At 43.7% G+C, this 24,386-nt stretch overlaps 1 protein-coding gene and 1 long non-coding RNA gene across 2 annotated transcripts in view; one reads left to right on the forward strand and one right to left on the reverse strand.

Moving 5' to 3' along the window:
* The window catches only part of FSHR (follicle stimulating hormone receptor), a 130,752-nt gene extending 107,845 nt beyond the window's left edge, over positions 1-22,907 (reverse strand). The window contains exon 1 of the mRNA XM_075925453.2: positions 22,401-22,907. Coding sequence (XP_075781568.2) covers positions 22,401-22,585 — 185 coding nt within the window. The 5' untranslated portion in view covers positions 22,586-22,907. The remainder of the gene's footprint in view (positions 1-22,400) is intronic.
* LOC149525187 (uncharacterized) lies at positions 11,323-22,525 on the forward strand. The gene is made up of 3 exons (XR_016349270.1): positions 11,323-11,438; positions 21,482-21,532; positions 22,403-22,525. It is a non-coding gene; the product is annotated as an uncharacterized LOC149525187 (long non-coding RNA).
* Positions 22,908-24,386: the final 1,479 nt, after the last annotated feature.

Here is a 24,386-nt window from a genome sequence, read left to right on the forward strand (position 1 = left end):
TCATAAAGTTGTATGGCAAGCAATGGCCTTGCCAGCAGATATACAACTCTCTCGGGCTGTGTCTATACTGCATGCTTATTTCGAAATAAGCCATTTTGGAATAAAAACTCCACAATAGCTTATTTTGAAATATCACGTTCACACTACAAATGCCCATTGAAATAGTGCTGAGCTATTTCAAAATAGAATGTCCATACTGATTGGCCCCTCAATGGCATGTAACACTGCCTGGAAGCACTTCAGGCAGGACATCAATCACTTCTTGGAGCTGCTGCCTGAGGCTATCTGAGGCTCGTGCTTACAGGGACGAGGGGGTGGATTAAGGGGTGGGCTAGCCGGGCAGCTGTCCAGGGTGCCAACCTATGGGGGGGGGGGCACCTGTTGGCAGCTGTAAGGGGTGTGCAGCGCCTCTTATAGCTGACATCAGGTGCCGCATGCCCGGCTCCTGGATCGCGGGCTGCAGCATCTCCCAGTGGCCACCCTGCAGCAGTCGCCAGGGCTGGGGCCACGTTAGCCCTCGCAGCGCTGGCCAGCAACGCCTTTCCCCCCATGGCCGCGGGGCCCTGCATGGCCAGGCGTGGCCCACCCCGGGCGGCCCCGGGCTGTGCGCCAGCAGTGGTTGTCGGGCTGGGCAGCGCAGCACATGCGCGTCCTGCTGCCGCCAGCTCCGCGTGCTGCCCCTTACAGCTGCCATCGTGTGCTCACTGCCGGGAGCACCAGAATTGCTCGAGCCGGCCCTGGGGACCTGCCCGTATAGTCGTGTTTCAAGCTCTTCATCTTTGCTTTCCTCCTCGAGGGACAGCAAAGCCTTCTCACTGCCTGCTCTGGTTGCCCTTGCAGACACCACAGCGCTCCAGCCATGGAGCCAGACCTGCTTCAGCGTAGTCGCCAGCTCTTAGACCTTATGCCACACCTCTTGGTGCAGTTACTGCAGACGGCCCTGCAGGAACAGGACCCGCAGCTCATTGTGAGGTGCATCCTTTTCCTCTCTCCAGGTGCTCCTCATGCAGCATGACCCCTCTCACCCTCTCCTGCACACTGTGTACCACTGCTTCTGGCGACAGGACACAAGTTCCAACTGGTGGGACCACATCGTCATGGAGTGGTGGGATGACCAGCAGTGACTACAGAATTTTCACATGCAGGAGGACACCTTTCTGGAGCTCTACGAGTGGCTTGCCCCTGCCCTCAGGTGACAGGACACCCATATGTGATCTGCCATCCTTCTCCAGAAGTGAGTTGCTATCACACTGTGGAAGCTCACCATGCTGGACAGCTACTGCTCTGAGGGGAAGCAGTTCGGCATGGAGAGGTTGACCATCGGAGCCGTGGTCATGCAGGTATGGCTCTCTCGTGCTATTGCACCAGAGGGACGGCGAACGGTTGGAATCAGGTTCCCTAATGAAGCGGGGGAGGGGAAGTGGTGGCACCTCCCTCCCTAGAAGGTTTTTCAGTTTTGCCTTTACAAAACTGTGCCACAGGATGGAATAAAGTTGCTCCTGGTGTGTAGGGAGAGGGGGTTGGGCTCGGGGAAACTCCCCTGGCAACCCTGTGATTCTCTGTTTGTATCCTCTACAGGTGGTGAGGGCCATCAACGCCATCCTACTGTTCAGGGTCATCATCCTGGGTGACTGGACCTCATCGTTGCTGGCTTTGCCACTATGGGCTTCCTCAACCTTGCGGGGGAGGTCTATTGACGGCACCCACATCCCCTTCCAGTCTCCTGACCACCAAGCATCAGATCAACCAGAAGGGAAACCTTTCATGGACCACTGAGGCTGGTTCACCAACCTTAACATCAGGTGGTTGGGGAAGGCACACGATGCTTGCTTCTTCAGGAACTCCAGCACTTTTTTCCTCTGACCGCTCCATCAGGTTTCGGGACATTGACATGCCCATGTGCATCGTGGGGGATGCTGCCTACAGTTTGCTCCCCTGGGTAATGAAGCCCTATGCTGGACACCTGGACCTCACCAAGGAACATTTTAACACTAGGCTCAGCAGGGCACAAATTGTGATGGAGGGTGCCTTCAGCCATTTGAAAGGAAGTTTCCACTGCTTGGCTGAGCACTTGGACAGGACATTTGAACAGCTGCGCATGGCTGCCATCCAGCAGGCTCATCAGGGGCCTGTGTGCATCTGTGAGGCCCTGAGGGAGAATTTCAGACAATGACACCGGTTAGACTGTCCCTGGAGCTTCCCCACAAGGGGTGTGTGCATTGCCCCCCTGTGCCTTTCCTTCCCACCTCTCCCTTGCCCTGTCCTTCCTTCCCCTATTCCTCTGTTGATAAAATAAATCAGACCTTTTGTTTTGAACCAATAAACTCTTATTTTTTTTAATTGGGGTAAATGTAATTGGGGAGGGACTGAGGAAAGAACCTGGGAGGTGGAAAGGGGGAGGAGGGTGAAGGAGACGCTCAGGGGTGGAACTGGGACTGGAAGCTGCCTCAGGTGGTCCCACTGCCTCGTGTGTGAGGCCCCCGGTGGCCAAGGAGAGGTTAGGGGAAGAAGCTGGAGGGATGGGAGCTTGGGTAGGAGCAGAAAGGGCCACCTAGCAGTTGACAGTGGTGGTATAAGCCGCACACATAGTCTGGGCCTGCTGCAACAGCTCCTGTCCGGTGTTGCGGTGCAGCTCCAGGTCAGCCTCCAGTCTGAGGTCCTGCCTAGCCAGAGACTGCTGCAGGGCATGCAGGCAGGCGATGTGCTCTTGCTACAGGCCTTCATGGGGTGTCCTTTGCCTGTGAATCTCACAGGGTTCGGAGGCTGGTGCGGGAGATGTGGTTTACACCTCACTTGCAGCTGGTCCAGTTGTGAAGGAAAGTGAGAAGGGCAGTCATCCCAGGACACAGGGTGCATGATGTAGCCCTCATCTCTGAGCAGACACCGAAAGGTCTCAGGTCAGATGAAGGCAATGTGCTTCGAGCAAGGCCATATGTGGCCTACACAGCGGGCTCTTTCCTGCAGGTGCACAGATGTCCCAGAGGGAGACTTGCTACCCCTTCACTCCAGGGACAAGCAGGCATGGGAAGGTGCCAGCCAGGCCAAGAGCCTCTGGGCAGGAGTGGGGTGATGTGGTGGCTCGACTTCTCTCCATGCCAAGCATACGCCAGGTCCAGCAGTGGCGGTGTCCCTGCTCTTGTCCCTTGTATCCCTGTTCACTGGAGGAGAGTGGGGGAGGGTGTTGGAGGAAGGTGCCCTGGCAAGGGGACCGGTGTCCTCAGCCTCGCTGCGCTGGCCCATGAGAGCATGCTGCTCCGAGAGCATGGGCATGCCCGTGTGCCGTGTGCAACACTGCTGTGTGTGTGTGTGTCCATGACCCAATTCTCCCTAGTGGTGGTTTGTGGCGGGAAGGTGTTACACCATGGAGTCGGGAGTAAGGCGCAAGGTTCCTGAGCTTGTGGCTGCCTGCTCCAGACTGGCTCTCCGTGCACACCCACGTGCACAGGCTGCTGTGTGACCCCCAGGCCAAGGCGGCCAGGCAAGGAGCGTGTAGCTCTTCGCCACCCACTGCCTCTCCCTGCTTGTCCAGGATCTCTTCATTAGTTCACAAGGTCTCCCTCCTCTTTCGCCCCTGGGCAGGGGTTTGGGAGGTGGCTGCCTGCACCCTTGCAGCCAAGGGGGGCTTGGAGGGAGCACAAGGGGGCTTGGAGGGAGCACAGGGCAGCAGCAAAAGCAGTCAGGGCTCTGCTGTGTGGAACAGTGCGAGCTGGGCCTGCTTTGTGCCACAACACTTTTCCCCTGTGGCTGCAGCTTTAAGGACTGCAAGGGAAGGGGAACTATAGTATTCTGATGAGTGTGGATAGAGTGGCCACTAGGGCACCTGTGGGAAGGCCTGGAGGCCAGTTATTTCAAAATAACTTCAGCTGCCCTGTCTACACACAACCTATTTCAAAATAACTATTCATCATAAAATGGGGGTTACAGATTTCAAAATAAGAAGCCTGTTATTTCAACATTATTTTGAAATAACAGGCTTGCTGTGTGGATGCTCAATTTGTTACTTCAAAATAACGCTGCTGTGTAGACATGCCTTCAGCTCCAATAGAAACAAGAGGTTGACTGTATTCTGGTAAAAACGCCAGCAAAATACCAATTATGATTCAAGTGCAATGTAATTTCCTATTCAGACAGGAAGAAATGATTTATCCAGCAGTGTCACTTACACTGTATTTATTATAAGACAACAAACATGATGAAAAAATTAGATGGGCTAGAGATGAGTGGCTTATCTGGACTGCTCACCTGGTAGGCAGTTAGTAAAACATAATACTCTCTACTGAGTATTAGGAGATTTGGAACTTTCCTTTTCCTCCTCAATATTTCTTATTAGAATTTCAAAATAAATTAAAAAACACAAAACCCCACACACATTACCAGCAGAAACCAATGTAGAATCTAAATCTTGCCATTCTGAGGCAGGATACTCAATTAAATTAGCAATAACGTGCCGAGACAGAATAATTAAAGGGGTCTAATTTATATACGAATTTAATGTCATCTAGTTTTTTTTAGCCTATAGAAACAAATGTTGATTACTCAGGAGAACAATGCAGGCATCACTCAGCCACTAGTGGAGATTTCAGTGCTTATGACCAAACATTTAGACAATACAATAAAAGTGGTAACACTCTATTAGGGCCTGATCTAAATGGAATCTATAGGAGACCTTGCATTAAATGGAATATATTTTGGATAAACTCTCTGCACTGTATGCAAGCTTGAAAATAAACACAGCTTAGCCATTTAATGACATAATGAAAAACCTTTTTAACTAAACATCCTGAGATGGACTTTTAAAACTCACAATTATGCCAAAACTATTGACCTTACATTCTTATTGGACTGTATCCACAATCAGCAAATGTACTGTACATTAGGTACTGTACATCTTATCTGTTTGATAGTCATCGGTGCAAAAGGCTCATACTTAAATGGACCTGGTATACATTGGGAATTTTGTTTTTTTCATTAGCACCTGCAAAAAGGAAAGGGTATGTTATTACACATCCTGAAATTTCTTCGGGAAGTTTCCTGAATATTCACATTTAAACAAACTTTCTTTGGAAGTGTTATGAAGTTTCATGTTGTATCTGAGTTGCCTCCTCTAGTTATAATTTCATTATTTAGGGATATATTTTTTGTCTTGTTTTGTGAGGTTAGTAGTTTGCTTAAGGGTTAAATGATTAGCTTGATTTGCAGAAAAAAAAAGCATAGATTTTTGTAGTTGATCACTCACCAACCAAAATGTACCAGTTAGCTTAGTATCTAAAGTTTTTATGTACAATTAATTTACCATCTCTAAAACTAGTCTCAGCAATTCAGTACTTTTATCTATTTTTTTTAATAAACAAGACAACAACAACAACATGCAATTTGTTGCCGGAAATACCTTAGTTAAATGATAGTTACAGTAAGTATTACTGGAGAAGGTCATTCCCTCCGTGACTATCTCAAAAGAAAACAAGCTATACTTTGCTGTGCTAAGAAATTGAGCTTAGCACTGGGAGTCTGTCACTTGCTAAGGATGTTTGTTTCCTAGTGTCTTTCTTATCACTCTGCAGTTTTTAAAAGATTGTTACTATTGCAGCAATTCAGTAGTCTTATTGTGTGAGTGCTGTTATTACAGGTCACCAATCCAATACTTAGGTCACCAGTTATGAATTATTTAACACTCAGACAAACACAAGTAAAGAATAGAAAGAGAATAACTTAATTGTCTAAGTTGGTTTCGTGGGTGTTCTTTTGTTTTTGATATTTCTCCATTGCTTTCCTTCATTCAAGGTCAACACTTGTAAGTACACAGAGTGTATCTGCCCACACATTTCTGCTGGGAAAGCCAGCATGTGATGTAATGATTATTAAGATTCAGAATCTGGGATGCAGAGACAACAGTACTTGGTTGATTTGTCACCTTTTGGATAGTGCATGTTTCAGGTCACCATCATCTTAATTTAAAACTGAGGTATTAATGAGAGAGAAAAAAGAAACCACCCACGAATTCTAGAATTAATGCACCAGTCGAATGTAAGTTGGAAATGTGTGGAGTTAGTCTGATCATTACAAAAGTGCTTATGAATTTAGTACAAAGCTTCGTTATATAAAATGTCAGTGGCCTTAACCTTATCCTTTGAAAGCTGCTTCAGTGACACAATAAAACCCAATTCCTATTATGGGTCCATATTTAGGTCAGTGTGGAGTTTGGGTGTTCTGCCTTCATGTGCATAAACAAAAATAGCATATCCTGTACAAAAAATTAAAGCCTGATCCAATGTCCACTGAACTCAACTTTTAAGCAGAAGGGATTGAATATTCAACATGTTGCTCATATGTTTGATACCAGTATATTGTTGTTTAAGTTTCTAGAATGACCTAAAGAGTGAGGCACTGTCAGTAAAAAGAAGACTCTCATTTCTCCAATTTAAATGTAAACAAACATTCATGGACTACAGAAAGTCTTCAAGGAGACTTCATGGTGGAGCTTTGAAACACCCCTGCCTTATTCCCTATTTCTGCTGATAACCACCACTACATTCCTTCAGCTTGGAGGACATTAAACAGCTGAATCTATACCTAGAACCAAGGCCGCTCCTTGGCAGCCTGAAGGGGGTGGCGGGGGGAGAGGGGGGAAGATTCAAAACCTTGAACAAAAATGTGGCCTCCCTGATTTCCAGTGTGTGAAAGCATTTCTCCCAGACTGTGTTCATATCTCATGCAGATAAACCTAATGGCAAGCATAACAAATTGGGATCTCACAATCCTACAAGCCATAGTTCCAGAACATGCCAGCGGTATGAATGGATTCCTGTAATACTATTAATTGTTAGCCATCTCAATGAGTCTGAGTGCTGAGGTTGCACCGCATTTCTGAAAAGAGCCCAAGCCAAATCTCTGCATTCACAGACTGTCGAACTCTGAAGGTGAGGTAGTCAAAAAACAAAATCTAAATTTTGCAGATTGGTCCCATATATGTTATATGCACACACAAAAGCCAACAGTAGCTAGTGTAAGAGTGACTTGAGCCAGAGAAAAATTTGAGTGTGTTTATATATTTATTTTCACATGGCAGTTCATCTATTTATGAAGGGATATAAACAAAACAGGGAGAGACATGGAAAGAGAAAAGCTAAATTTATGCAAAGGCCTCTCCTATACAAGGGCTAAACCCCTCAATTTAGTAAGCTATCTGTAATTGAAATGTCTGCCAAAAATCTCTACCTCAGCTGTCCTTAAATTTACTAACTGTAACAGCACTCTGAAATGTTGCTCATCTAATCAAAATCACAGAATGATTATACAAATACAGGTCAGGCATCCTTGGGACCTGACTGGTCCGAAGGATGGAATTTGCTGATTCAGGAGAGGTCCCCTGCTATCACCCTTCACAACCCCCACCTCCTGCCAGCTCCACTTCTGGCCCTGGTTGGTCTCCCTGCCTCCAGCTTGCTAACTATGCTTCCAGCCGTGGCTGGACCACTCCCTGCCATGGGGATCCTGGCCGTGCCGCTGGACTGCCTCCTGCCACAGGGCTCTCTGGTCCAGGGACACCCACGGTCCGGGAACCAGGGAGTCCCAGTTACAGGAGATGCAACTTGTACAGGAATTAAGAGGGTAGAAAAAAGTGAGGATGCAAAATCATAGGGTTGGAAGAGACCTCAGGAGGTCATTGAGCCCAATCCTCTGCTAAAAACAGAGAGTCAGTACCAACTACATCATCCTAGCAAGGGCTTTGTCAAGCTGGGACTTAAAAATCTCTAGGGATGGAGATTCCACCACCTCCCTGCATGAGTGTTTCTTAGCAAGCCCCAGGTGTAAGGAAGTCCTGGATAGGGGCCTCAGAGGGGCAATCATGCGACTCAGGAATAATGGTGGGATGGATGTGATCAGGGAGGCAGTGAGTGCCTGGGGGATGGATGTGGGGCCAGGAGAGACAGCAGAGGCCAGGAATAACAGGGGCATAGGGAGTCAGAGGTAGGTGCCTAGGGCAAGTACCTGCTGCTGCATAGCCAGAGGCCAGCACCTGGGGCCAGCACCCACTGGAGCCTATGCCAGCTGGCCAGGGCTAAGGATTAGTGCCTGTGACCAACAACTCCTGTCACATGGCCAGCGCTGAGTGCCAGCACCCAGGCTCTGCATCTAGGGCTGGGGGTTGGAGCTTGCCTCTCTGGATCTCTGTCTGGGGCCAGCATCTACTGCTGAACAGCTGGGACAGAGCATCTGCAACAGGGCTGGTCCTTGCTAAAGCCCAGATTGGCACCATCGACCACCCAGCTGGGGCTAAGGGTCAGTATCCGGGTCCAGAACCCATGATTGGTGGTCACTGGCTGTCAGGGCTGGGGCTCAGCAGCTGGGGCTGTTGGCCTGGGCTTGTTCCTGGGTCAGCCACTAGGGTTGGGGGTCAGAGCAAAGAGGCTGTGAGTCAGCACCCAGTGCCAGTGGCTGACACCAGGGGCTGTGGCCAGAGCCAGGATAATAGCCTGCTGCTGTGTGTCTAGGAGTTGGACCCTGATGCCGCATGGCCAAAGGCCAGGGCCACATGTCCTTAACACCCTTAGTTTTGTGCACTGACCTAGTCAACTACCAATAAGCATTTGCTTATCAGATAGTTGAGTCAATTAATCGATCCCCCCCCCCTTCTGCCTCTATCGGATAGAGGCAGCAAAGGGGGGGGGGAAGAGGGGGTGCGTCCAAGGGGTAGTGCTGTCCAGCTGAATCTGGGCTCAGCTGTGTGGCACTGCCCCTTTGAAATGCCACCTTGGCTACTTAACTAGTAAATTACTCGATACTTAACATCCTTTCCCAAAACTCTGCAGCTGGAATGTGGGTACCCAAAGCTCCCTGGTCCATGCAGCCAGGCTCCTTAAGTCCCACTGCCCAAGCCTGTTGACAGTCACTCCAGGGCTGAAGCCTGAGCCCATTACTCCTCCCCCCCTTCATACGTTAATAACTCTCCTTGATCTTTCTGTGTTGTGCTTCATCTACCTCCAGAGGTGGTGCAGGGCAGTGCATCTAGGAGCAACAGGGAGAGAGGGAAAAGAGTGATGCTTTGCTCCTCTACCCAGGAGGTCTGTGGCCACATGAAAAACCCCTGGTGGCTGCATTTGAGAAACAGTGTACTATACTGTTTGTGTACACAAAGCAGCAGGTATGCATTTGATGCTGCTAAGAGTAAATACAACCACCCTCAAGCACATTTGAACCTGGGACCTCTGGAATTTAGTATAGGAGCCTCTACTGCTTGAGCTAAAATCCAGCCAGCTCTCACAGTGGGCTGTAGAGCTCCCTTGTTCTTACCTCTCACTGTATGTGATCTAAGTGCCACCACATGGGACAGTGAACCACACTAGATGTGTGGGTTACATAAAACTCTTCTGTGATGAGAAAGCTATTAGAAAGGTATATGAAGGTACAAGAGGTCCTTTAAACAACCCCACAAATGTATCACAAAAGGGCTACATCTAGATTCCATCCCTTTTTCGTAAAACGGATGCAAATTAGACGTATCGCAATTGCTAATGAAGTGGGGATTTAAATCTCCCCCGCTTCATTAGCATAAAAATGGCTGCCGCTTTTTTTCGGCACGGAGCTTTGCTGGAAAAAAACGCCAGTCTAGACGTGGATCTTGCGGAAAATAAAGCTGGCAAGTTTTTCCAGAAAAGCGGCTGATTTTCCGGAAAAACTGGTCAGTCTAGACACAGCTCAGATGTGTTGCACATCCCACTGGTTTCACTCACATCAGCACAGCTAATAGCAGCAGTGCTGATGGTGGCAGCATAGACATGCACAGACTCCAGCCCAGACTAGCAATAAGAGCATTTTTCTAGTGTCCCTGTGGGGGGAGAGGCAGGGGAGCATGTACAGACTGTATTGAAGCAAAACTGCTGGTTTTAGAGTAGGTTTGTGTATCTGGGCTGCAATTACACCTCAGACAGCAGTGTAGCCATAGCTTATTTAGTTAATATTTGTGGACACCCTTAGATTCTTTAAAGAGAGATGCTACAAAAATGCTAAATAAAATGATATAATAGTAAAAACAGAATAGTCCAAGATTAAGGATGTTAAAATGTGTTTACTCAGGTAAATGTGTAACCACTGAAATGTTTAGTGATTACACGTTTACACATGGGGTGGGGGGGGGGCAAGTCAACTCCCTGCGAGCTGGTGCATGTGGACAGCTTAAGTCAGCTCCCCACATGCACCAGCTCCGGTGGAGTTGTCTGCCCCTCTTCCCTGCACTACTGCCTCAGTATCAGAGGCAGCAGTGCGGGGGGAGGGACAGCACAGCTTAAAAGATGGCTCCCCATGAGCACTGGCTCCTGTTTGCTCTCCCCCAGCACTGCTGCCTTTGATACAGTGGGGGGAGGTGGCTCCTTGGGAGCTGGTGCAAGTGGGGAACTGGCTTCAAAGCCGGCTCCCCACATGGGCTGGCTCTTGCCTCTCTCTCCTCAGTGCTGTGGGGCAGAGGGGAGCTGTGTGTAACCATGAAGGATAATCAACAAGCCCAGCCTCACTGGTTAACCATTTACACTTTCACATCCCTACCCCAGATCTCTCTCTCTCTCTCTTTTAGAAAAAGTTACTTATTACAACTAGTTCTGTGGGCTCTCCCCATGACATTTCTTTCTTTACTGAGGTGTTTTTCCTGCACCTTACAGCAATATGGTATGTTGAGAGTTAGGATACAAATGCTGTGTGGTTCCAAACACAGTGGCAGCAATGTGTAACTGACAGGAAAATGGAGAGTTCCCCAGTCTGTGGTACAATAATTATTGTCCAGAACCAGTTTTTTGGAGCACTATTCAAGTCAAAGGGAACTGTTTTGAGTCAGGGCAGTTTTTGCTTTGCTGCTATCACTGTCTGATGCAGTGTTTGTTGTATTATTCTCCATTAGTTGTTTTGTTTCTCACTAGAGCAGATACACCAGTCAGAACTGTCTTCAGGGACAGGGTGCTCTTCAGGGTCAACTCTTCCCCCCTAATCAGGAGGAGATCTTTACAGATCCTTTCCACTCCCATCTTACTTTCTCTGCTTTCTCCAAACCTCTAGGAATGTTCTTGACTGGAGATGTCAAGCCACCGTGAGTGCAGTTCAGGGTTACCCATGCCCCTGTGAGGAACATAAGCACAGAACATCATGGAAGGCCATAACTGTGACTCTCTGTTCAGACTCTCTCTCAGCTGGGGAAAGAGACTGAGCAAGCAGAAAGGTAATTGCCTCCCAGCTGCAGCCAATTTCCTGATGCAGGTGCTCAGGGGCTAGGTCCCAGACAGATTGTATTGCTTGCTAATCAATGTAGTATCTTGTAGCAAATGTAGAGTGCTGGTGCAGACATTGGATGTTATGACCCTGGACATGGATTCTTTTCCTGAGTGTACTTGCTGGAGCCCTAAATGCAGTCACATGATGAAATGGGAGGCAGGGAATCAGAGATTAATTTGAAGGTAAGATGGAGATCCTAACTGCACCAAATTATATGGTGAGAGCTGGAGTATGTGGAAATGTTAAAGATTGATAGGACCAGATCCATCTTCAAATTAATATCAGGAGTTATTACAGAGGGCAAGTATAACATGGATTTGAAAGTGTTTTATATATATATAAGAAAGCTGGTCATATTCTTAACCTGCCAGCTTGACAGTCTTCCTCTGTATTCATTTAAAAAAAAAATGTTTGTAACTAATTTTTCTTTGCTCCTCATGTTCTCGATGCTGAGAGAATATTTCAGTTAAACAAGAAAAAGACAGCACCTTTCCCCATAGTATCTTTATCAAATATGAACACCCCCCCACCCATACAATTGTTCTCTATCTTCCAGATCTGTCTCCTTGGTCACAGCTTAGAATAAAATTGGGTCTTTTTCTCCCTCCCTACCCCCTTCTCCTTTGAAAAGAAAGCCCTCTACTAAAAGAAACCAAATGAAGAAAAAAGTGTTTGCCTCATCTCCCATCTTGCTGGATTTTCACTTTCTTGCTATGTTTGGAATGTGCAGAGTACATCAGAAGCCCTTTTATCTAGTTCTGAACAATACTGTGGCCTCCTTTTTCTCCCCCATTCCTCTCAACATTTTCATTCTTTCCCAATGCTCTTGTTCCCAAACCCAAAGTTTCTTGAGCTTCTTTTAAAAACATTTCAAAGCATTACAGCAACTTGTATTCCTTCCCCCATCCCTGCCTCCCTCCACCTCCAAAGAATTTGAGTAGGGAGTTTTGTTTCCAGAAACACTTTGTTATTTTTGTGTTTAATAACTGACTGTTCCATCCGTCTGAAGTTAAATAAAATATTCTGCATTCAGCCCTTTAGAAAATAGTGTACTTTCTAAGCCTGAACTTGAGAAACACTTTTCTAATTGGGCCTGGGATTCCTGAGGTGGCTTTGATATTCCAAATTATTTTCTGAAATTAGATTCTTCTTCTCATGATTCTTCTAACACTTCTGTTAGCGTTTGTGCAGAACAGGATGTGATGCTTTTTGGCCGCATATTGAACCTTACTGAAGACTGGGAACACAAATAGTGGAAGAGACTAAAAGGAAAAAAGTCAAATCTTGAATTCACACTCCTGCAACTCTTACTCATGCATGGATTTAGTGATGGGTTACATATAAGAACAAAGACCAACATGTTGCTGTGCTCTGTGTTAAAACACCTATCTGATTTAGGATTGATAGTGAGACATATGCTCCCAAGTGCCTAAATTCTTTTTGAAAATGAGATTTAGGCCTCTAAATCAGTTAGGGTTGCAATGTTGACCACAGCAACAGGTAGACTTTTTTTAAAAAAACTTGCCTTTAGTAAGGGTTGTGGGATTGGATTCATACTGACATGCTTGAGTAAAGATGTCTCAGTAGGACTCCTTGTTAAAGCTAATGTTGTCACAGGACAACTAGGAAGAATAATTGTCTATATTCTTAGAACCTGTGTGAAATCCTGGCTTTAATCTGGCCTGTGACTTGATATGATCTAAATTTTAATTACCTAAATTTTACTACTGCTGAGAGCCATCTAATCAAACAAGAGGTACGCAGTGTAAAATCATTTACATCTTTTTCCTAGAAAGGACAAGTTCTGAAAAAGAATGTGGCCATTTCAACTAAGGTGTTTATCCCTCATAAGCAAAACCAACATAAACCATTAAGAGAAATAGCACCTACTTTTATAAAGGTATTTTTTTTGGCACAAAGATTAACATTACCAACAGCTGCTATTAAGAGTTGGCATTCTTCCATGTTGCTGACAGGGGGCCTGATCCTCAGCTGGTGAAAATGTCAGTTGAAGTTAACTGTGACCTTGTCCCAGATAGGGATGTAAACTCTTGGTTAATCAGTTAACTGGTTAAATGTTAGGCTTAATCAATTAATCAGGATGTGGGTAGGGGACTGTTCCAGCCCATTGGAGTAGCCTGCAGGTGGAGAGCTGCTTCAGTCTCACCGTTAACCTTTCACATCCCTAGTTCCAAATAGTTTCAGACTTTCAAGGCTGTTACACAGTTTGCTATACAGTATTTCAAGTAAAACTAGATAAAGTAGAAACTGTTTTTCCTTTTCTTAGAAATAAAATAGATGAAAGATGGTAAATAACTTGATGATGATTTTCCCTTGCAATTCTCATAGCTCCTACTGTTCAGCCTCACAACTTAAACTAAAGAAATAACCCCATTAGTTTGCTGCAGTAGTATGTGGTTATCCTGTGTGGATTAGTCACACCTATGACATTTTTTTAAAGCATGTTTCACAATCTCCTTGAACTGCTTCAGTGGGTGCCTTTAAAAATTTGAACCATTTCAAAAGGTTCTACCCTTTCTATTGGGATTTCTCTGTGCACAGTTTAGAAACTTTGCTAGAAATAGTAAAGTTTTAAAATACCATGGATAACTTTAAAAAGCACCAAAGGCCCGGTGTTGCCAGGCTGAAAGTTCAGATCCCTACCTCCTATTTACCATGGCTGGTAAATCCCATGTTCAAAAAAGAATTAGACTCCTGTGTCTCAATGAAAGGGAAAGGGCTAAAGTTTTTATGTGCCTAACTCATGTTTGAAATTGGGACATTGATTTTAAAGATATTTAGGCCGATCCCTAAAGATTCATATAGGTGCCTAGCTGGATTTTCTGAACCATGTAGGCCTAACTCCTTATAGATATGTAGGTTCCAAACAGCCGTTTAAAACTTTAAATCCATGACTTAGGCACCACTGACATTTTCAAAACTGCTTCTCAGCTGTCTTTGCACCCTGGAGGTGCCTAAGTCTCCAAGGCACCTCGGTTTCTGTTGGTCTACATTTGCAAAGATGACTTCAATGTCAGATTTTTGGAGCCTAAAATAAGCAGTGAAGGACTTGGAGTCCCTAGAGTGCTTAGCTTGGGACCACTTTGTAGATCTGGGACTTGAATCCAATTAATAACAATGGAAGTTAGGTGTTGAGATGATTTTAAAAATCTTGCTAGTGTCACCTTCATTTTTGGGTGCTTAAACAAATATTTTTTTAAATCTTGCCATTAGGTCTTACAATGCTGAAAGTCAAGTCATTGTCCAAACCTGAAAGTTACTCTAGATAAGTAGTAAGCAAATTTAAAGTGAAATAGCCATGCCAGAAAAGACTCCATGCATGGACACTTTTATTCCACATTAAGATCACATTTTTCTGGTTTAGAATAGCCCACTTCCTAAGCAGATCAAACTAATTCAGAACAAGGCACCCTTACTCCAGACAAGTGTCCTCAGAAGGAGTTGTTCCAGAATAGCTGTTCCTGACTAACTCTTCAAGCAGACAAATCCTCAGGCTCTGGAAACTATGTCTACACTTAGTCCTGGTCTACACTAAGAGGTTAGGTCAAAGTTAATTCCATTTATAATGAATGTGTTGACACCAAGGCCCTTCTGCTGACCCTCTTAAAATCTACTGCTGTACTCTACCTTGTCGAGAGTAGAGCTATATTTGACCTTCCAGAATCAAATGTGTGATAGTGTAGACACAATGTTGTTCAAGTCAACATTCTGGGACTCCAGGAGGTGTGTCTCAGTGCACCAATATGACAACTCTAGCCAACACTTTCGACTCTGCTGTACTTCTTGGTACACGGGAAAACTCCTGGGAACTCTTGAATTTCATTTCCTGGTTGGTCAGCATAGCAAGTCCAGCAGCATACCTGACCATCAATGCCTAGAGTTGCAAGCAAGCACTAGCATGGAGCTTTCAGGATATACTGGATCTGAATACTCTGTGGGAGAAGAATCTGTACAGGCAGAACTCTGAACCAGCAGAAGAAATGCCAAAATGACACGGGGAGGTGGGTGGCGGGGAGGATACAGCAGGGACATGATGTGTAAAAGGGAAGTCAAATCCCCCGGAGCCATTGATTCCCCTATGAGGGGCACGTACAATATACATACATTGCTAATGCTTAGATATATTTGCTATTTGTATAGGAGTAAGACATGACAAAGGTCAAGGCCTGTCACAGGTAATAACTTATAATAAGGAGACGAAGGGAAGTGAAACCAGTCTTCTGTTAAGTAGAGATATGGATAGATTCCACATCCTTTAAACTTGTGACCGGCTCAAGCAGGAAAGGAAAAAGGGAAGTATGGCTTGCCCATTGTTCAGCAAAAATGAATGAATGTAACACAGCTGTAACCACAAAGTCAGCAAGTAGGCATTGTATTTAACCTCATTGGGAAAATTAACCTGACCTATAGGAATGCTAAACGTCAAAAATGAAGTAACCTATCATGTTAAGGCACCTAAACCAGGAAGGATGTGAACCCTATAAAAACCCCTGCATATGAGATGTTGGGGGTCGGCTCTGATTTGAACATTGAGTTCCTTAGCCGTACCGTGGTTGCAACCAATAAACTTGAGTTGGACCCAGCCTGAAAGTGTGACTCTCTTCTTGGGGTAAATCAGACTAGCCTCCAAGGGGACGAAACCTTGCAATTTATGCAACAGACACCCAGTAGTACTGTGTGAAAATAAAGGAACCCAGGCAAGTGTACCAGAAGACAAAGGAGGCAAACAGTCATTCTAGGTCAGAGCCACAGACCTGCAGCTTCTATGGTCAGAGCCACAGATATGCAGCTTCTATGGATTCTAGGAGGGGACCCCATTACTATCCCAAAACTGTCTGTAGTTATCTTCCCAATCGACTCTTCAGGCAGCCTCGAGCAACAATGAGGAGGACATTGTAGATGAGGAGGAGAATGCTCAACAGGCAAGTGGAGGATCTGCTCTTCCCACTGCTAGGACTTTCCAAACTCTGGAGGCAATCCCCTCCCAGGACCTATTATTGCTGAACCCTGATGGTAGGGATGGCACCTCTGGTGAGTGCACACTTGTAACCACACTACAGTGATTATATGTAATTGGGTTTAATCTTTGATCTGCCCTGGGCAACAGGGATAATGGACTGGACACCAGTAGATCTACACAGTAGGTGCTTCATGGAAAAGTTTACCGGTAATGTGCCTGGAGACGGTGCAGGGAAGATTCCTGCTTATCTCTACAAAGTCTCTAGGTGCACTGAAATCCTTCTCAGAAGGTTTCTGGGGAGGACTGCTTTATTCCATCCTCAATGGTAGTACTCCTCATTCCAAGCCAGCAGTAAGAGATCTAGCAACATTGCAGCAAAAGGCAGAGCAGCATAAGGTCTCTGATCACAATGATGTAGCTTCCGTTCCCTACCATCATTTTGGAGAAGACCAATATTACGCATGGTAAGCTGGATACAATGGAGGAAATTCTGTAATTGATAAAACTGAACTCCACCTCTGTTTGCTCACCCTCAACAAATTATTAGGCCATGTGTGCCATCCTGTTTGCAATGGGCTTGAAGGGATCATCTCTGGTTGTGCAGGAGGGGAGACCCCACTCTGTGCACATCAGAGCCCCTGCACCCCAAACCCACTGCCCCCCCTTTGTAAATGCACACATTGTGAACAAGGGCTATAGTTTGCAGGCACCCTTTCCCACATTTTCAAATGGAAGCAAACAAACCCTCCTCATGTGCTGTTTACCATGCCTGTCTGCAAACAGAGCTCTTCTGTTAGATTTCCAAAAGTAGACAGAGATTAGAAGCATGGGGGTAAGAGTAACTCCTCCAAAAGCAATGTTGTGTGGAGGAGGGAGATGGAAAGAACCAGAAGGTAGTGGTTAGGACTCTGCTGTCAGAGAAGAAGGGCAGGGAACTGAGTGTTCTGAATCTGAACTACTATGAGATTCAGTATTTTTTATACACATCCTTGCTGCTGAGAAATAGGTTTCCAAACTGGACTCTGATTTCATGTGGGCAATGGAAAAATGCAAAAAACAAAAACAAACAAACAAAAAACAACCAAAACCACTCACTATAACATTAAATTAGACACAGACACACAATCTATTTTCATATTTTTGTACACATTTGTGTCTTTATCTTTCAAGGCTCCATCTAAACTTTCCATTCCCAATGCTCTCCCTTACTCAACTTGTTTTCCTATTCCTTCTCTAGTTCTGTGCTTTTTTTTAAAATATATAAACCTTTTGAATTTAATTTCTTTCTGTTCTTGTCTTATCCCTTCTCCTATTGGTTACTCAATGTTTCTACTTCTGGGCTACTGGCATGACTTTCTGGAAATGCTTTTAACAGAAAAGTTTTCCGTTAAAAGCATTTTCGGAACAAAGCGTCTAGATTGGCACGGACGCTTTTCTGCAAAAGCACTTTTTGCGGAAAAGCGTCCGTGCCAATCTAGACGTGCTTTTCCGCAAAAAAGCCCCGATCGCCATTTTCGCGATCGGGGTTTTTTTGTGGAAAACAAATCTCAGCTGTCTATACTGGCCCTTTTGTGCAAAAGCTTTGCGCAAAAGGGACTTTTGCCCGAACGGGAGCAGCATAGTATTTCCGTAAGAAGCACTGATTTCTTATAGTAGGAAGTCAGTGCTTTTGCAGAAATTCAAGCGGACAGTGTAGACAGCTGGCCAGTTTTTCCAGAAAAGCGGCTGATTTTTCCGGAAAAACTGGCCAGTTTAGACACAGCCCTGATGTTTCTGCTTCTGCACATACTTCTCTGTTCTTTGCCTCTTTCCATTTCCTGTGCTTGTTGGCCTTCCTTTTCCTATCATCTTCATCTTTCTTCAACTATTTCAATATCTCCCCCTCCTATAGTACTACTTTCTTTTGATTTCTCCTTTAGTACTCTGTTTATTTCTCTCCTTTCCTCATTTTCTCCCTTTACAGTATCTAGTTCCTTTAGGGTCCCTCAGAAAGCCTTTGGAAGAGTCCAAGATGGCCAGCCTCAAATAATCTATTCTAGGTTATACGCGGAGTCTAGTGCATACTGGAATAAGACTCGGGTGGCCTGATTCTCCTCTCACACATTCTTTACAGCTGTATAATTTGATTGAGTCCTATTTATACCAGTGCAAGATAGAAGAGCATCAAACTGTAGGGGGCTAGTCATTGCTGTTTTAAGAGACTTATTGATATTTGCACACAATTACAATTCTTATTATCGAATCACAGCCTGTACCAAAGTAACTCATCAGTGACCTGGGGCAATACACCTTGTTTTTAATGTAGCAAACCAGCACTGTTGAAAATATGGGAACAGTTAATTCTTATGATAATTACCTGGTAACAGTACAAGCCTTTATTTTATTTTTTTCCCTAAAGATTTAAAGGAAATTATAGCAAATCCTGATGCAAATAGTTTGGTTTGTAGCTGTTGTTCCAAATTGTTAGATTATACATCTAGCTTGTTTGTGACGATTAATGTAGAATTTGCTATTCCAAGGTTGCTGATTATTCAAAGAACAGATACCTACCCAAGCTTAACACAATAGTATAAAAATAAATATATTTGACCACAAGTACAAAGACACATATGTGGAAGGCAAAGAAAATGCAATGTTTATGTATTGCAGAGGTTTAAGACAAAATGTTCATTATATTCCTTAACGGTGATGCACCCTCAACAACTTAGTGAAACTGGAATGCTGATTTTAAAAGGCATATAGAGAACATGTGGTGAAATCTTGAGATGGAGTGACCAGAACTACCCACAGTATTAAAGATGTGGGGCACATCATGGATCTATATACAAATTTTATTTTATATTCTATCCCTTTCCTAACACTTAGCTTTTTTGATTGCCACTGCTTATTGAGCAGATATTTTCAGGGGGCTATTCATAATGAATCCAAGATGTTTCTTGAATGGTAACAACTAATTTAGATCTCAATTTCAAGGTATAGTTGGAATTATGTTTTCGAATATGCATTACTTTGCATTTATCAGCATTGAATTCCATCTGTCATTTTGCTGCCCAATCACTCAGCTCCCCTCAGATGAAAAGCCTGATAGAAGAATAATGTATTATAGTATGAGTAACTTCTTTTGTGATGTTTCTATTTCTACTTCCAGCTGCAAACATTAAGAACAGCTGTTCACACTTCTTCTTGTTGTTAAGTGTATTTTGCCAAATCCCAAGATCTGAGAGTGAAGCAAATCTTAGTTTTTTTAACCCACATCTAATTTTAATGTTAAAGAGTAGAAAGACTAAAACTTTAATGACTTTTAAAAAAGTGTAAATCCTGTAGTATCCTACATTTAAGCTTTTCTTTGAGGCCACTGGTTTTTAGACAGCTCTCCCAACTGGCTTAATCAACCCTTTGATAGAAATTTTTGGGCTACTGTATTTGAAGTTTCAGCCAGAAATAAGAAACCACCCTGTTGGTCTCCTTGAATTTCTGGCCCCTGCCAAATTCCATCTAGTCAGGTCTCCTAAACCTGCAAAAAAAACAAATGGAAACAGAACATTCTCCTTCCAAAAGTTTGGCCTATGTTAGGGAGGCACAGAGACATCCTGAAATGGCTCAGAGCCTTCCTTTTGGACTAACCTCTCCCCTCCCCCCAGGTTTGCAATCAGCAAGTCTTCCTCCATTTCTAAAGCTTTCACATGTCAAGGCTGTTATTCAATGTCTATATGAAGCTATTAGATTAGCCTGTGGAAAAAACAGGGTGAAATGCCAGAAGTATTCTGAATACATGCAGATCCCCTATCTCAAGCTTGTAGACAGTAAGGTCATAAAGGAACTTGAGAGCATCTAGTCTGATCTCCTGAACATCGCAGTCCACAGAACCTCACCCACTCCTGAAATACACCCCTAATCTCTGGTTGAGTTACCTAAGTTCTCAAATCATGCTTTAAATGCTTCAAGTTGCAGAGAATTCATCATTCACAATAGTTTCAACCTACAAGTGACCATGCCTCATGCTGCAGAGGAAGGCAAAAAACATGAATATCACTGTATCCTTGCTCTCATGCACACAATCTGGACCTGAGTGAGAAGCAGCTGTCAGAAGCTGAATGCAAACAGAAAGAAATGATGCCTGCAGAAGGAGGAAAGCTTAGCCCTTTTTACAATACCACTCACTAGTCATTATTCACATTATTAAAATGGTCCACAGTCCCTGCATTATTTTGGGCTCCTACATGTTGTCAAAGAGACATAAGGCTGGAATAGAATCTAGCTACATTGAATCTGCAGTGCTAGCTGGAGTTCACAGTTAAATCAGTACATCTGACCCACAGCAAAGAATGCTTTGAGTAGGAAGATGCCATTTTTATAGACCGTTTTCTGACACAGCATGAACCTTTTTAAGGTTTGCCCATTACTAGTCTTGCCACAGTACAGTACATGGAAAGAGTCTAGTTCTAGTCTCATTTACACACATATCTGTATTAGGGACGGCTATGAGTAAAATCCTGAGCTAAGTGAAATCAATGAAAGTTTGTCATTGACTACAATGAGGCAAAGAGTTCATCAAAAGGATCAAAACTGTTCTAAGTGAGAAGATAGTCTGGCCCAAAGCTTCTAACTCTCAAGGCTATATAATTTAGATAAATGCTTTCTTCTTGAAATATTACTTACCATTTTTAATCATACAAAGCCATTCTCCAAGTAGCTTGTTTCAGTTATTACACCCCACCGGAGTAGTAGTCATTCTGAGAAGCTGACGAATTTGCAATCCCCAATAATCTAGTACATGGTTGCCCACACCTTACCAAGTCCCTCTTTAATAGGTGCCACTGTTTGGAGTTCCATTTCCTTATAAAACTAGGGATATACTGATTTGCTTAGTCCTTAGATGGCAGATCCTAAATGTGTAATCTAAAGAAATGAATCAAACAAAATTAGCCATATATGCTTGGAGAGTGGCTCACCCAGGATTTAGACCACTCTAATTGTAGATGGATGATTTCCCCTCTAGCTGATGTTTAATGATTTAAATCTCCATGCCTTCCTGTAGTTAAGTTAGACATTTTTCTAGAGTCTCACTGCAGTCTATTGCTTTTAATTTAAGCTGTGTGCCCAATGCATCTTTTGGCCATCCTTTCTGTTGATTAAAAATAGTGTTTACGCTAAGATAACTCCATAGCTTTTGAGATCAAAACAGATGTAAAATGATTTGTAAGATACAATTAGTAAACTATCATCTCTCTTATTCTATTTTAGTCCTTCAATCCAGACAGGCTTCTATAATTACCATTAAAGGATTTACACCAGGTATGCTCATTTTACATTAAGTTTATTATGTTAGTTCACTACAGGTGTAGTTGCTTCAAAGCAAAGAAAGAGAAAACACATTTTGGCTTATTTTAAAGTTCAATACTGGCTTGTATGTAAAGTTTTTCACTTGCTTTGTCTCCAAATTAGGAGATATTGGATGTCCAACACTGTACTTCTCCTATGGGGAACAACTAGAAATTCTAAGAATTAGAAAGTCATTAGCTAAGACAACACTAAATCTTACTTTAACATTAATGGAGTCAGTGTTTCAAGAATCACCTTTTTCCTCAGATTTTTTTTTGTGGGGGGGAAATGGGGGAGAACTGATAACCTTTTAAAGAGTTGTATGACTGCACATGAAAACCACAAGTTCCTTTTTAGAAAATCAACACTTCTCTAGAAAGTTGCTACTGTACAAACACATGTCCAAAGTTCCCTATGGCAGGCAAAACATGGTACATATTCCACTTATTTTCAGTTACGCTAAAGCAGTTTGTAAAGAAAATGTATGTCCCTAGATACTGGGATAATAAAAATGATAGATTCCTTTTGAAATACATGGAACCAAAGAGAAGCTGTTTTAAAATTTTGCATATGCTTTTATTTAACTGATCTTTTCTCAACTAAGTTCTTAAAATAGAGAGTAGAGGAACAGCAACTCATTGTACAGACTAAGGTTTTGAAGAGGGGATATGGTGATTTAATGAGAATTCTCTGCTTTTAAAAAAGCTGTTATAAATCTCCTACACTAATTTCTGGACTCCTATGAAAATGAGCATAGTAAGTGAAGAAGCAGAAGTTTATTTTACAAGACAGCAGTAAAGCTGCTCCTTGAAAATTGCAACTGCTCCCTTTTCTTACTTACAGTTCAGTGGAGTTCCTGGGAATGTCCTGAGGAATCTGGGTCACTTGGCTCTCCTGGCAGATGAATATCCTGTCAGAGCACTGACAGAGCTGATGCTGACATCCCAAGCAATCACCCATGAAAACCACCAAGCAGATTAAAAAAAGAGACATGTTTTTCTTTACATCTGTGCTTTCCTCCCTCATTTAAAAGGAAGGCTCCATAACCTTCTACTGTATGACTAGGAGTAACTCCCCTAATTTAAGATCCGCCTTAAAAGCTGAATGAATCATGTGATTCTTAGGGGGCTGACTTCTTTTTAAGTTTCAGTTCATGGCCTGTCCTCCATAAGCATTTTAGGGAAGGTGTGGAGAGAGAAGCTGTATGCTATCAGGAATGTATCTGATAAAATGTTATATTTAAAATGGCATGGGTGAAGCCACAGAACCTTAATAATCTAATTGAAGTGTTTGAAATCTTTTCACATATCTATACTGCAAAAAGTTCTCTTTCTACTGCTGTGTTTGCATATACAATATTAAACAATAACTACTAAGGACCCAGAACTTTTACCTGTTATTGCTGGATCCCTCTCTCATTACAAATGCTGCAGTGTTTATACTTGTATGCTAGCTTTCACAGTCAAGAACTTGAATTCTTTGTTAGTACTTTGCAACTTCCCGTGATAAGGACACAAGAATTCTACAGTGGATTTTATTGGATAGGGTCTTGACTTAAAAAAAGACCCTAACCCAAACCAAAATACGCACTTTGAATTACAATTTCACACACCATTTGAGCACATGTTGGCTTATATCTTTGGAGAAACCGTGATAGGAGAGCATGAAGGGGCAATAAATGGTCCCTGTTGAGCAAGGATTTGATTTAATCTTCACTTCCCTGGGGGCAGATGTCTGGGAGACAGAGAAGGAAGTGTCTTCAGGAAGGCAAGACTTCATAAAGCTAAGTCACAGGCCTCTGTTTTGGGGAGTTAATTCATTTACTTTACACTTACATTAAATTTTTTTTCCTTACTGTTATAAAATTAGAATTCTTGAGGAACAGACCTTGCAAACTCTAGCTGTTTCCACTCACTGAATGGTTCTATGAACTTACACCTGCTCATGTCTACAAGAAATAGGAAAGTAGACTTCTCCCTCGTTTTCTAATTGAAATATTGGAATTAAAATTAAAAGGCTAAACCCTTGGGCTACGTCTACACTGCAGGCTTTTTGCGCAGTGTCTTGCAGAGTGTCTACACCGCACACGTGTTCTTTCACAAGTAAATTTACAGTAAAGCATCAGAAAAGAGTGCTGTTTGCGCGAGAGTTATTCCTCTCCCCACGGGGAATAAGCCCTCTTGCGCAAGAGCTCTTGCACAAGAAGGCAGTGCAGACAGGCAACCGGGGTTTCTTCTGCAAGAAACCCCTATGGCTAAAATGGCCATCAGAGCTTTCTTGCACAAGAGAGCATCCACACCACCATGGATGCTCTTGCACAAAAGCACATCTCTTGTGCAAAAGCACACGGCAGTGTGGACATGCTCTTGAGCAAGATCTTTTGTGCAAGAACTCTTGTGCAAAACAGTTCTTGCGCAAGAAACCTGCAGTGTAGATGTAGCCTTGGTCTCTTCTTCTGTCCTCATTCAAACTGCCAGTGATTTCAATGGCAAATTCCACATTACCTCATTGAACCTGGCTTGACTAAAGACTTTGGGATTTGAACAACATTTAAAAGGACTAACTAAGATGAATAGGGCATTTCTGTGTTGAATCTCTAGTTCTTGAAGTTTTTCAACTGAAATTGCTATTGAAAGTACCAGGATATGGTGGAATTATGTGGGGCAGAAGAACATTTAGTCAAAGAGAAATGTCTTAATCTTTTATGTTGAAACTTACCCTGTGCTGTCTGGGTCCGGCATGGGGGAGGAGGGCTAGGAGCTTGGCAGAAGGGCATGGCCCTGGCATGGCCCAGGAGTGATGGCCTGGAGCTTGGAGAGGGAGGCCA

The sequence above is a fragment of the Pelodiscus sinensis genome, chromosome 3 (genome assembly GCF_052426305.1).
Source record: "Pelodiscus sinensis isolate ZL-2025 chromosome 3, ASM5242630v1, whole genome shotgun sequence".
Lineage (NCBI taxonomy): Eukaryota > Metazoa > Chordata > Testudines > Trionychidae > Pelodiscus > Pelodiscus sinensis.